A 14,469-nucleotide genomic window follows, 5' to 3' on the forward strand; every position below is an offset into this window, starting at 1 on the left:
GAGGGGGGAAGAGGAAAACCCAAGTTCAAATTGATCTGAATTCAACAGGATTGATAATGGAATAAACAAAGTAATTGCAGAATCAACACCCCCTCCCCCATCTTTCAGTGGCTATCTGTGCAGGGAGGAGGAAGAGGAAGAGGAAGGTGGCAGCTAGAGTAGCCCAGGTTGTGGGCAAGCATTTGGGTGGCTATGTGACCCTACCTTTATTCTGCAATATTTAGGAGTGGAAATAACCCTCAATATTTTCAGAATTGGATTGAGAAAGCATGAGAAACCATGTGGATCTCCAGCTGCTCCGCATTTGTTGCCGAAGCTCCATGGTAGAGAAGCCCTGATTGCCCAGGGCTAACACCATGGTAGAGAAGCCATGATTGGCCAAGGCTTTTTTAAAAGAGGGAAGCCCTAATTTTCTCTCAACTTAAGCTCTAGAAGCCCTAACTTCTGTGGGTAGAGATTTGCCTCGTGTGTGGTTTTTTTTTTGCTCCCTCCTCTGCTCTCCCCCCCACTTCAAGAAAAGAAAGAGGCTCCTGTCGCACTTGGCTCCCCCTCCCCTTCTGAGCCTCCCCAATCACGTGCAGAACACTTTTGTTTCAATGGGGGGGGGGAGGAAGACCGAGTTCAAATCAATCTGGATTCAGTAGGATCCACATTGGAATAAACAAAGTAAGTGCAGAATCAGCTCTGGATTCATAGTTTGTCCATTGGTTAGGCTTGCCATATTGTCTGGAATTTCTGCACTGATTCTTTGGGCTTGTTGGTTCTGTCTGCTTTCAGAAGCTTTTGGCTGGTGGTCGCTTTGCTTGCTGGTGAGTGTTTGGCGACTTTGTGTCTGGAGTGAAAGCCTGCAGTCACCCCCCCCCCCCCCATGCAGGAAACAATGGAGGATGGCTGGGGAACCTTGTTCAGGGACACATAGAATTGGTCCTCTTGGTGAAAGTCACTTGAAACTTGCCTGTCCAATTGGTGCCATTTGCTTACAGGGAAAGAGAAACAAACAGCCCACCAGCCCTCTGGAAATATTCCCCATGGGGAATATTGAAGCCAAATATTATCTGAATCCTGGAAGGAGTGGAGGGACAGTTCCAAATACTGAACTAGCATTTGGAACCTGGAAACTTGGGATCACTGATGTTTTTCAGCTCACAGACCTGAAACATGCTGATTGTTTGCAAGGTGCACATTCCACCCGGAGACTATGTCTGCAAAGTATGTGCTCTGCCTGTGCTCCAGGCCAGATGCCTCTTGATTCTGCTGCATGTACATGGGGAGTGCTTCTCATTCCATGCCAGTGCCCCTGTTCCCTGTTCCTTCTCCAAAAAAGCCACCTGGCACCCCAGAGGATGCAGCTGGAAGGATCTGAGGCGGTGATTCCAACACAGGAAGCAGACTTGCCCTGTGCCCCAAAGCAGAGTCACCCTCTATGAAGGCCCTAATGGCCCTGCCAGACAACCAAGGGCAGAACTGTGACATATGGCCGCTCCCCGCCCAGGGCCTTCCCACTTAGGAGCACTCAACAGATTTTCTGCTGTTTAAGGCTTGCATTCGAATGGATGGCTGGGATGCGGGAATGCCGGACACGGCACCCCCAGAGCATGTCTGGATTGGCCATCATCACAATGGGGTCCAGCTGGCATCCCTGGAACAGCCCCAATGGAAGTGGCAGTCCAAGCTGCACTTCAGTCCCAGGCCCCCAGCCTCCCTTCTCCTCGGCAGGCCTAGGCGAGTGGGGGAAGTGGCAATGTGTCCAGGACCCCTTTCCACCATGGCCCCTGGAGGGGAACAGGGAGCCCCCCTCCCCTCCCTGAGTCACCAGGCCATAGGGAGCTCCAACTTGCAGAGGGGCTGCAGGGAGGGGGTGGCTTGGGAGTCCTTCTCGGAGCCTCTCTGCACTGCTGGGGGGGGAATGAGGGGCCCTGCACCCCTTTGGCAAACCTCACCTGTGAAGAATGATGAAGAATTGGTACAGGAGGCAGGCCTAATGCTGTTTGCCTAGGTCTGGCTGGACACCAAAGCAGCCACACACTCTGCAGGAGGATATTATCCACATGTGCACTGATGCACTTCCCCAGCTTTCTTTACTCAGCCACAAAACTCAGGAGATTAGTGTGAGGCTGCTCCACCAGCAAGCCTCCCATATTGGCAGCCAGCAATAGCAAGGGACATTTTTACAGCCGTTGATTCCTTTGCAGTTTTCCCTGGGGACTCCGCTCCCCTGGGATCATCTATGGTTGTGGTGTTCACATGCTGAGCAGCCATGTGGGACTCCCAAGGCTCCTGCCTGGCTGTGGGTTTGTGTTGCAGGTCCCCAGTCTCCTTCTGTGGGACCAAGAGGCCTACCAGTGAGAAAACTCTCTGATCTGCCAAAACAATGGGACTTTGTTGCAACCTCCCAATTGCGCGGGGAGTCAGAAGCTAGGGCAACCCATATGCAGCCAATCACGCCGATGATCTATTACTTGTCTATTCATTAACTTAAAATGCCACATAAGAATTTGTAATCCACAGTAACTCATCACACAGGAATGATTAAATGGACTACCGACTAATGTAAAACAGCCCGCTTTCCAGAATCTATCGGCTGCCAAATATTTTTTAAAAGGGTGGGGAGAGATGGGGCAGAGGGGAGGAGAAAGGAAAGAAAGGATTTGTGATCTAACGTGATATAAATTACAGGAGCTGTAAATCTTGATTATATCAGCGGTGGTTGGCAGATTATTGGGTTTAAATGGGAGGAAGATGAAATTAACTCTCTGGAGGGAGGTCAGGATTTGTGGGTGTTTCAAATGGGGATGATTTGCAAAAGGGGCTCCAGCGGCTTTTGAAATGCTCTGCTGTGGAATATCCTTGATGGCAGCCGTGGCTGTTGGGCATGACCCTGAAATCCCACTCAAAGGACTTCAGGGAGAAGAGGCAGGCAGGCAAGGAGGGAGGGAGGGAGGGAGGAGAGAGGAGGGCCAATTTCCACATTAGGCTCCTGGGTGTTTCCAAAGATGGGGACAGGTGAAAAGCAAAGGCAATATACTTTTTGGCTGCAACCATGGTGGTGAAGCCCAATCTTGTCTGTGGCCTCCTACAACACAAACAGAAGGGGTGTGGGTCTGAAGCAGCAGGACAAAGTTTGAATCCAGGGGCATCTTTAAGACTGAGAAAGTTCTATTCAAGGAATAGGATTTTGTGCGCATGCACATGTCTTCAAATAACATTTTCATTGTATCTGATGAAGTGTGCATTGACATGAAAGTTTCTACCTTGAATAAAAATGTGTTGGTCTTAAAGGTGCCCCTGGACTCAAACTTTGTCCAGAAGCCAAAAAAGGATGACTCCTCTCCACTAGCAGCCCAGATGAGGGGAAGCCCTGGGAGCTGTTGCTGAAATTATCAGGCCAAGCAGTGATCCAGGAGGGGAAAATGGCAGTTCAGCCTGGCTGGGCTTTCTCCTAGAATAGGAGGGAGCCCAGGTGCCACCCCGAATGCTAGTCTTCCAGCCGGGCACCAGTACCTGCAGGAGGGGAGCCCCTCCGTTAGTTGTTGGTGCTTCTCATGTCCTGAAGCTTAAAGCACAAGCACGGAAAACACCCATGGACCTAAGTCCTGGTTAGTGTCAGCTGAAACCAAGCATGGCTTCTTCCAGGTAGGACACTTGCAGCCGTTGCAATGAGGCTGCACCCGGGTCGAGAAAGCGGGCAGGATTAATAAAAGGTTTTTTGTTTTTTTTTAAGCCCTATTGCCGGCCCTGCAGAGGATCTGGAAGGCCACCATGGGAGGCAGGATGCTGCACTAGATGGCCCATCCCTCTGACCCAGCCAGGGCTCTTCTCAGGTTCTAAAGGTGTAAAAGGTCTTTTTAAAGCCACCCCCCTCCCTAATGGGACATGCAGCTTGGGAGACGCTCGCCGGGGAACTCGCCTGCCCTTCCCGAGGAGCCTCTCTCTCTCTCTCTCCTGCCCCCTGGTGGCCATTAGGAGACATGCGCCAGATTGCGGGGCCGGAGGAAGCCCGGGGAGGGGAGGGGGCGTCACGAGGGTCGGGGGCCGCGCAAAGGCGAGCGCCCTGCCCGTAGCGGCTCCTCCTCCCGCCTCTCCCGCGGCCTTCGGGTGTGCGGAGGGGCCTGTCCGCAGCCGAGCGCCGTTCCTCAGCATCACGCTCCTCCTCCAGCCCGCGCCTCCGGTGAAGCCGTGTGCGCAGGGAGTCCAGCCGCACAAATGCCCTCCCTGCAGACCGAAAGCAAGCCCCGCAGGGAGAGACGCTCCGTCCCCTCGCTTTCCTCGCCCCGCCCGGTTTCCTGCGGGCAGGGAACTGGTAGCGCGGCGTGCGGGAAGGGGGGGGGCTGCTGCGCTTCCTGTCGAGGATGGCCACTGTGGCCAGGTGCTTTAGGGGCGGCGTTGTCCATGTCAGCCCTCCGTGGGGAGAGGCAAGGGATCAGCTTGCTTGTTCCCGGCCTATTTCACTTCCCACTCCGCCCCTGGAAGCACACAGGGGGGAAGAGCACGGCACTGAGGAAGGCTCTCTTCCCAGCTTCACGTTTTGCTTCTGCTCTAGCCTCACAAGGTGGCGAATCCCTCCTCCCCCGCCCCCGCCCCCGCCCCCGCCCACGCCCAGGGTTGCCAGAAAAAGGTCCTGTCTCTTTAAGAGAGTCTGAAGGGCAATTTTTTTTAACCAGGTGATGCAGTTTTCCTTCAGTCCATAACAAAACTTCAGCTGCCCATTTCCACACTTCTGTTAAAGGGGCAGGACATTTTTCTCCAGGCCTGTTGGAAACTCTGCATCAGGGGTAGTCAAACTGCGGCCCTCCAGATGTCCGTGGACTACAATTCCCAGGAGCCCCTGCCAGCGAACGCTGGCAGGGGCTCCTGGGAATTGTAGTCCACGGACATCTGGAGGGCCGCAGTTTGACTACCCCTGCATCATCACCCTTAGTTCTCCACCTGCAGCATGGGAGTACTAACACTGGCCTACCTTATGGGGCTATTTTAAGCACTGCAGAAAGACAATGTGTCTGAGGAGGAATGCTAGTTACTGCGTTTTGCCTTTTAGAAAGCGTAGTTAAGCTCCTCAATATGCCAGGATTGAGAAAGAAGTCAGGAGTAGGCATACCGAGCTCTGGATTTCCATAAATCAGATCACTTTCTGGGGTTGCCAACCTCCCGGTAGGTGCTGAGAATCTCCTGGAATTAGAACTGGTTTCTAGACTACATGTATTATCTGTTATTTATTCCACTTATCCTGGAGAAAATGGTTGCTTTGGAAGGTGGGCAGAATGGCATTATGCCCAACCAAGGCCCCTCCCCTCCCTGAACCTCACTTGCCCAGTGTTTCTGAACCTGGGGTTGGCAGCCCTACTAAATTCTCACATTCTCCGTGTTCTGGGAGTTGCAGTTCCCCGTCTGGAATGCCCTGCCAGTGTCCAGGCTGTCCTCTGTAGCCTCTTACTGGGCATGCTTGTCTCCCTCCATTTGCAAGATCCTCCAGGTGAGTCAACAGCACCTCCCAGCCACAGACGCCAGGTACACATTCTAGGCTTTTTATAAGAAGTGAAGGGAACATGATGGTCATCTTGTCACAGGTGGCTACACAGCTTTGTGTCCTGTTATTTTATCTGGTCAGACAGGTGGCGCAGGATGTGGAGCACTGCAGATGATGGAGACATTTAGAGCTGAGCAAGGGCGCACAGGCATCAAAAGGCCGTGACTACTCTCTCACCAAGTGTCTGAAAAATTATTGTCAATGCCCGGCCTGCTCAACTTGACGTCCTTCGCACTAATCTATCTCTTGGAGGTGTCTTGAGGCCAGGATTTTTCCTCGTAAACGCTGGTGAAAGGAAGAGATACAGTTGACACTATCACATGCCTGTGGTGGGTGAGGGGTGTCACTGAGAGTACTCCGATGTATTGGGTTTGCTTAAGGCCTTGTGTGCTTTTTTCCTTTTCAAAAAGTGTCAGCTTTTTTCTTGCCAGCTGTTGTCCTTGGGGTGTATTTATTGTGAGCATTACAATGGAATGGTCTGTTTCCCCTCCTCCTGCTGATACATGTTTGTGTTGGTTTGGTCCCCTGGGGTGGAGCCTCTGCTCTTGAGTTTTGTTTGCTTGTCACAATCCTAGGCAGCAGGAGCTCCCTTGTTCTGAAAGCGGAAGTTCCCATCCCTCTGCCCCCTTGTTAACACATGGATTTTGTTTAGAACACAGCTGTCCCTGGTCTGAGAACCTAAGAGCAGGCACTGGAGTGACCCCCCTGCTCCCAGTTGGCAGGCAAAAGGGAATGTCACTGTCCTGTTTGTTTCGCATTATCAGATGAAGTGGAAAACATATTCCTAAGATCCCATGTTTATCTTAGCCTGTAATCTTTTCGAGCAGATGGTAATCCTAGTGATTTCACATTCCCTGAGTCCAGCCACTTCACAGTTTCGTTCCAAAAACCTTTTGCCCATCATTCATGATCTTGCGATATCTGGAACCTTTTGGTGTGGACTTTCATGTAAGACCAGGCTGGCAAAGACACACCAAATAATCTTCAGGTCCAACCGATGGTCCTGGGCCAAGGGTGATGGGAGAATCAGCCTTAACAGAAGGAGGGAATAGCCAGAAGATCAACATGGCCTAGGGGGAGGAAGTCACATGACAGGCCCTGTTTTGTTTACTTCTGCTTGTTTCTCAAACAATAACATTCCGTGAGCAAAATCCTATTAGAAAACGCTACCAGGTAGTTGGTCGAAGAAAATATTATGCTAATTGCTAAATATTGGGCCATGTGTGTTATCCTCCCACAACAGAACTATTGAGCTGACTTACATAAATGGTTTTACAAATATCAATTAGATAGCATGTCTCACTAACCGCACACTACTTGAACCTTTTCTTTAAAAAATGTCAAATGATCAGCAAAACTTTTCAAGGCAACAGTCTTATAAAGACTCCCTTCTAAACCAGGCAGAGGCAGTCCGTGAACAGTTTACAGGCACACGTACAATACCAGCATTGGAAGAGAAGACATGTTCAGTTGTAGATAACTTCATGTTATCCATTCCACACTCTCTGGATAATGCACTTTCAATGCACTTTAGAAGTAGACTTTCCTGTTTCACACTGGAAAATCCAGTGGCAAAAGTGCATTATCCAATGAGAGCAGAATGGGCTCAGCTGACGTGACTGAGAGATTTCTTGGTATCTCAGGGATCAAGGTGCGTGCCCCTGAACCAGGCCTATCACTTGTCTCCTGTGGTGCTTTTCCACTGATGGGAGTGCCCTTCCTTGGGAGGAGGAGGGCTAGGCCATTTTTGAGCATTGATTCTCCCCCCCTCCAGACCACCCACTTTGTCCCCCATGCTGTTTATGGGGAGGGAGGAATCAATGAGCTGCAGCATGAAGGGGAGGCAGGAAAGGCCCACCCCACAGCCTTTCACCGCTTGCTACTTGTTGGATCGGAGCCATTGTCCTTTGGCATTCCAGGCAACTGGAAGCGCCTTTGGTTCTAGCAGAGTGCAATGACCTGTGTTTGATTTCTAAAATGGGATTAGGGCTTGACAGAATTCACCCCCTTGTATCTGAATGCCCCAGTCCCAGCTGTTTGAAGGGCTCTGTGGCTGGGCTGAGGGAAGGAGACGTGCTCTCCCTTGTCAGAGACATTTCCCTTTGTTTGCTAACTTCTTATTTTCCACAGGTGCTGAAGGTTGCAGGACTGAGCCCAGATAACAGGAACTGTTGTTGTTATTCTTTCCCCTGCCCTGGTGTAGCCTCGTACGAGATTAAATAGTCAAGAGTATTCACTCACATAAGGAAACAAGAAGAGTCTTCCTGGATCAGATAATGGGTCACCTAGTCCAATGGCCTACTTCCCATAGTGGTCAACCAGACACCCGAAAAGACCCATGTCAAGAGCATACATAGAGCACCTCCCATGTTGTGGTCTTTGGCAAGAACCTCTGAACTGGATTTTGCCACTGTAGTTAACAGCTGTTGATGAACCTGTCCATGTGATATTATCCATGAGAGCACAGTCTCTTCCATTCCCAGAACAATTTTCATCCACAGGCCAGAAAAGTTTGGTAAGTAGGAAGGGATGCCTAGATGCTTGAAAAAGATGGGCATGATCTCAAAATGTCTGGCATGGAAAGAATGCTTCACTTTTGGCAAAAGGATCCAGCAAATGGGTGGGGCCATGGTGGGCAAGAAAGCACTCGGAGTCCAAAGTCTCGGGATACAAGGAGATGTTTCTCTATCATGATGTTGGTTTGTACTCGTTCATGGATATCTCATGAAACTAAGCACAGTCCTTATGGAGGGTTAAGTAGACTTAAAAAAAAATATTACGATGGCAGTGGAAACAGTTTTTCATAAGGTGGAGGTGAGAAATCACAGTAAATATCTTCTTCCAAAGCCTCTTCAGGTTCTTTGAAGCTGTCAGTTGACCTGGAAATGTGAAGATGGTGAGAGACACATTTTATAAGTGCTATAGACCTGAAGTGGAGGAAACAAACAAAGCTTGAACTTAACAAAAGGAAGGAAGGTAGAAGATTTATGCAATCTGAAGAGAAACAAAAGGAGATATTTTTAGAAACCTCTTTGGTGGCTTCACAATGTTAAGTATCATGTACAGCTTCCAAAAACTATGTTTGTCACAGATCACCAGTGAGCACATGTATTTGGATATTGAAACCAGATCCACAATGCCCAACTGCAAAAGAGCACATGCCCAGCTGTCCATTGTCCAGAATGGCCACAGTGGAGCGTGAAAACCATCACTTCATTTTCCACCTTGTTCAAGATGGGGGAGGTATCTGCCAGTGTTGCTCTCCAGAACTGCCTAGGGCTTATTCACTGTGCAATGCCTTTTTGATTCTGCATTCCACTTGGTATGAGATAAGCAAGGGATTCTGGATACTCCCAAGCAAAGTATTGCCAAAAGCATTTTGGATAGCCTCCCCATTTCCTGCCACTCCATGTGTTTCAGGTGTCACAGGGTGGGTGGGAGAAAGAGGAATGATGCTCTTGGGGTGACTTCAGTATTTTGGAGCCAGTGAACATTAATGGTCGGAGGGGGGGAGCACTACTGGAGCCTGTTCCTGTTGATTCTCAGGAGAGCAAGAGACCATAACTGTGTACAAAGGGAATAGCTGCACTAGGAATCGTGAATGAAACTCTGTTCAGAGGCAGGATACCATCAAGAGCATCCATCAACACTTTGGTAATTTACTCTTGACCTTTACAAAGGCCTAAGGATGCTGGCCTCCAGGCTCTGGAGACCCCTTGGAATTCCAGCTCCCATCCAGACTACAGAGACTGGGGGGGAGGTGAATGGATGCTTTAGAGCAGGGGTAGTCAACCTGTGGTCCTCCAGATGTTCATGGACTACAATTCCGGTGAGCCCCTGCCAGCAAACGCTGGCAGGGGCTCATGGGAATTGTAGTCTATGGACATCTAGAGTAGCGATCCCCAACTTGTGGGCCGCGGACCACATGTGGTCCTTTGACTAATTGGAGGTGGGCCCCGAAGGACGCCTTCTCTCCCCCCCCGGCCCTTTACTTCATCCCCCCCCCCAGCCATTTACAACACACTTCATTGTTGTGGTGTGTCTTTTATCTTATTTTGAAGGGATGTTTAAACATTACCATAGCGATCAGAGAGCATTAGGGCAGTGGTTGAGAGTAGAGGAGTAAACTACCCCCCCCCACCGGGCCTCAGTAAAAGGCGTTGAGTGGTCCCCAGTGAGTGGTCCCCGGCGTTGTGGTCCCCGGTGATAAAAAGGTTGGGGACCACTGATCTAGAGGACCACAGGTTAACTACCCCTGCTTTAGAGGATAGACTTTATGGGATCATACTCCAGAGGGCTCCCTGTCCTCTCCAGGCTCAATCCCCAAATCTACAGGAGTTTCCCAATTTGGCTGCCCCCTCCTCAACTCTTGCCGGTGATCAAAGGGGACCTGGCACCCCCACCCACAACATCGGTCGCACACAATGGCTATACATTTTGGAAACCTACACTCCACCCCAGTTTTAGCTTGCAAAGATGCAAAATTAATGGGCGAGGTTGTGGTGAGCTGAGAAATTTAACAACATTTTGTGGATTTAATTAATTGGGACAAAGTTTCCTGTGAAACAGTTGGGGCCACTGCAGTCTCTAGGCAACAATCACATTTAAAAACAGCAATTCTGTCTGAGCAAGAAGCAAGAGTTTCTTACTGTTCACTTCTGGTGTCCACTGCAAGATAAGCAGAGTGGTCCTCCCCATCTGCAGAAAAAGCAAGGTTATCCAGGGGGTAGGCAGTAGAATACTGGGGAGGTCTGGGGTCAGGAATGATCGGTCCAGAAGCTGGAGAAAGTCCATGCCGGCTGCAAACTTGGTGAAAACTTGCTGAATTAATACCAAAACTTTCCTGGGCTGGATAAGAAGGGATATATTGTACCACTGTAGCCCCATGGAATGTTATTGGCTGGCTAATTCCGGTGAAAACAAAACGAACCTGATCCATGCCTGATGGGCACCCCTCTCTTTCACTGGAAGGTTTACAGGTGAGCATTCTGAATTTGCACACTGCAATCAGCAAGAAAGTCACACCCACGGAAAGCAGAATCGGCCCTAGCATCTGAGTCCATTCAAAATGAGAAGTGCCTTTGTATTTCGCCCATCCCATCACCATGAAAATAATTCCTACCATCCCCAAAAAGACAGCAGAGAAGAGTAAAGTGGCACCAGCTTTGTCACCATCGGACACCAGAGCTGCAGAGCTGTTTGGCTGACGTCGCGTGACAGAGAAGACATTGATGGAGTTTTCAGTGGGATTGCGGTTCCTCTCCATCACTGCAGACCAGCCCTAGATAGCCTCAGGTGAAAAGGAGGACCAGGGACCAGGGAGTGCGTGTCAAGTCGAAGGTCCGCTAGAGTTATATAAAAACTTTGTGCCTAAAGAAGAGTGGACAGAGAAATCACGTGGAGCTTGGCCTAGAATAAAGTTCTGAGAAGTGAACCGTGAAGAGGCTCCATCCAAGGGCTAGAGTTCAATTCTGCCCCCATGTCAGAAAGTATTGTTTCTGGATTGCTGGATTTCCTGTGGTTGATAAGTTACAGAATGGACCCAGTGGACAGCAGCCTGGTCAGAAATCAAGTGTAGTGTGCATTCTGTAATCCCAGGGTCCCTGTGCTTTTATTTATTTATTTATTTTTAAATCTCTTCCCTTCCTTCAAGAGGCTCAGGGTAACGTTGCTCTCTTGTTCTCTGTTTTCCTCCTCAGCATTTTATGCCACACAATAACAATGTGCAGTAGCTTAGCCTGAGAGGGAATGTCAGGCCTAAGGTCACCCCAAGAGCTACATAGCTGGGGGTGGAGGTGGGTTTTGAACCTGGGCCTCCCAGATCAAAGTCTGATGACCTGATCCTTACACCAGGCTGGGCCCTCACTGTAGCTGGAGAGAAAGACCTCAGTGCAACAAACAGGATTGAAGGTCAAAATCCTCAGATTTATACCCAGCTTGAACAGCCAAGTTTATTTGTAAATCTAACTTCATTTATATCCTGCTATTCTCCCCAATGGGGGCCCAAGGCAGCTGAAATCATCCCCCTCTTCCCCTTTTTATCCTCACAGCAACCTTGTGAGGCAGGTTAAGTGAACAATAGGTTAATAGACCAAGATCACCCAGCAAGCTTCCATAACAGAGTTGGGATTTGAATCTGGGTCTCCCAGATAGTTGCCTGACACTCTAACAACTATACCACAGTGGAGCCCTCTTGTTTCCTTCTGCTTTGGTCCAGCCCCTGATGTAGAGCCTAGGAGAAAAGTCAGAACTGGGGCAAGAAAATAAAGAGCCACACCAGTCACTAAATATGGAAAAACAAGGCCAACGGTACAAATTAGGTAAAATTATTTTATTACTCAGTGTTTTAAAACTCCTAAAAAAAATTCCCGTATTCTGCCTAAAAAGGCTTCTTTGGGGGTATCTGCAATGTGTAATACAATAATATTAGAGTTTATACAATTATGGTTAAAATCACACAGTTTATATTAAAAGTTAGAAACTCCATCCTAAAATACACTGAACCGCTAGACTTAAGTTTAATTCAGATACAGATTAATTTTTTTTTAATTTCTGGGTTGCAGCTGGCTGAGTGTTGACTATCCTTATCTGCATTGTTTGTTTTGCAAGGAGCTCTCTCATATACAATCTCAAGGCTACAATAAGCTCTAGCAGCTCCATGTATTTCAGGTGGGGTTTTAAACTTTTACTATAATACATGCTGTTGTGATTTTAACCAGAACTGTATAAACTCAGTAATGTTATTGTATGAGCCTCTTGTGGCACAGGGTGGTAATGCAGTGGTATGCTGTCTGAAGCTTTGACCATGAGGCTGGGAGTTCGATCCCAGCAGCCAGCTCAAGGTTGACTTAGCCTTCCATCCTTCTGAGGTTGGTAAAATGAGTACCCAGCTTGCTAGGGGGTAAAACGGTAATGACTGGGGAAGGGAATGGCAAATCACCCTGTATTGAGTCTGCCAAGAAAATGCTAGAGGGCGTCACCCCAAGGGTCAGACATGAAGAAGAAGAAGAAGAGTTGGTTCTTATATGCCGCTTTTCCCTACCCGAAGGAGGCTCAAAGCGGCTTACAGTCACCTTCCCATTCCTCCCCCCACAACAGACACCCTGTGGGGTGGGTGAGGCTGAGAGAGCCCTGATGTCACTGCCCGGTCAGAACAGTTTTATCAGTGCCATGGCGAGCCCAAGGTCACCCAGCTGGTTGCATGTGGGGAGTGCAGAATCGAACCCGGCATGCCAGATTAGAAGTCCGCACTCCTAACCACTACACCAAACTGGCTCTCGCCTTTGTACTCGGTGCTTGCACAGGGGATACCTTTACCTAATGTTATTACTGTATTACACATTGCACATTCCCCTGAAGAAAGCATTAGGAATTTTGGAGGGTAGATTTAAAAAACCGAGTAAAAAATAATTTTACCTAATAGACACCATCAGCCTTGGCTTTGTCTTTCCATGATTACTCTCTGGGGAGCACCTCTCATCACAGCTGCCTTCCCCCTTTGGCTCTGGTTTAGAACCCCATGTTTAGGGAGCTGATGTCAGATGGGTGCCCTAACCTGGACAGCCCAGGCAAGCTAAGCAGAGCTGATCTTGGCCAGTATCTGGATGGAGTTCCTCCCAGGAAGACTAGGGTCACAACATGGGGGCCTCCCAACCTCACTTGCCTGGCTGCCAGACAGTCCCAGGAACACCTGGCTACACTACGCACGTGCCATACAATAAACAATAATGATCAGATGGGCCCAGGAACAGGCTTCTCTTCACTGTTTGCCCTGTGAACCCTGCAGGGGCCCCCAAAAGCGAACCTTTGTAAATGGCCAAAGTTTCTTATTGTAGAACACTGATTTCCCTGATGCTCAGATGGAGGATTGATTTCACTTGTTTTATTGCTCAGTTTTAAAGACTGATAGGACAGTTTTAAAAGAACATCCATCCATCCAATCTATTAATGGGTGACTGAAAACAAGAAGACTGAACAGGAATGCGACTTGAAAAAGGTGAGCAGAGAGCATATCTCCAGATGACAATGCTTCTTTGCTGCTTTGTTTCCAACATAAAGCATTGCAAAGATAACATAGAGCCCTGTCAAACAAACCAACCAACTCAAGTCCAGCAAATCCTTGTAGGGCAGGCAGCCTGTTCAAAACAGCCTCTTTCACCCTCTGGTAAATCCTGCCTCGCTGATGAGTAAATAACAGGCTGCAGGAAGATCGCCCACTCTCAGAAGAGGCCAAGTGAAAAATAGATGGGTCTGGTTGGTAGAAGCCCTGGACTATGATTTACACCAAGTGTGATTCCCGTGGAATCAATCATTGCCACAGTCACAAGGGCTACAGCTTTAGCCCTCATCAGCTCTTAGAAGAGCTCTTAGCTGCGGACTAAAACTAAATCACGGGGATTACGACTTACATAATGATCATAAATGCTCAGAATCAGACGGTGCAGCCTTTGTCAGTAGACGTGCAAGAGAGGCTGCTTCCAGAGGGGGGTGCAGCATCCTGCAGCTTCCCCTCAACTTCAGAGAAGTAAAGAAGTAAGGAGTACCAGGAGTGGATTGTGTGTGTGTGTGCGTGCGTGTGTGTGTGCATGGGGGGAATGGCAGACAGATATCATGTGGGTATTCCTCTTTTCTGCTGTAGAAAAATCCCTGTTTGGAAGCAGTCAGAATTTGCTTTCTATACTAAACCATGTGGCCAGTATTTATACCTAGGCAACTCATCCAACATGAACGGTTCAGACTATACTATAGCAGTCAAAATATCTTTAGGTTCATCTTCTATTTGGCTTTTTGTTGGAGCTCAAAGAGCAGACAGCACATAATATAGCACAGGTCTCACATTCTACATGAAATCCTGGTGTTGGAGACACAAATAAAAATAGGCCTCAGAGCTTCAGTATAATCCTATCATATCTGTAGCTCGTATGGTTGACTTGGGGGCAAGGGTC

General features: G+C 48.8%; 1 protein-coding gene across 1 annotated transcript; it reads right to left on the reverse strand.

The window, feature by feature from the left end:
* Window positions 1-6,615: 6,615 nt before the first annotated feature.
* TMEM174 (transmembrane protein 174) lies at window positions 6,616-10,884 on the reverse strand. The gene is made up of 2 exons (XM_077347428.1): window positions 10,174-10,884; window positions 6,616-8,403 (listed from the first exon to the last, which is right to left on the reverse strand). Exons 1-2 carry the CDS (start codon window positions 10,788-10,790, stop codon window positions 8,301-8,303), a joined length of 720 nt encoding a protein of 239 aa, XP_077203543.1. The 5' UTR covers window positions 10,791-10,884; the 3' UTR covers window positions 6,616-8,300.
* Between the last annotated feature and the right edge of the window lie 3,585 nt (window positions 10,885-14,469).

The sequence above is a fragment of the Paroedura picta genome, chromosome 7 (genome assembly GCF_049243985.1).
Source record: "Paroedura picta isolate Pp20150507F chromosome 7, Ppicta_v3.0, whole genome shotgun sequence".
In the NCBI taxonomy this organism is placed as follows: domain Eukaryota; kingdom Metazoa; phylum Chordata; class Lepidosauria; order Squamata; family Gekkonidae; genus Paroedura; species Paroedura picta.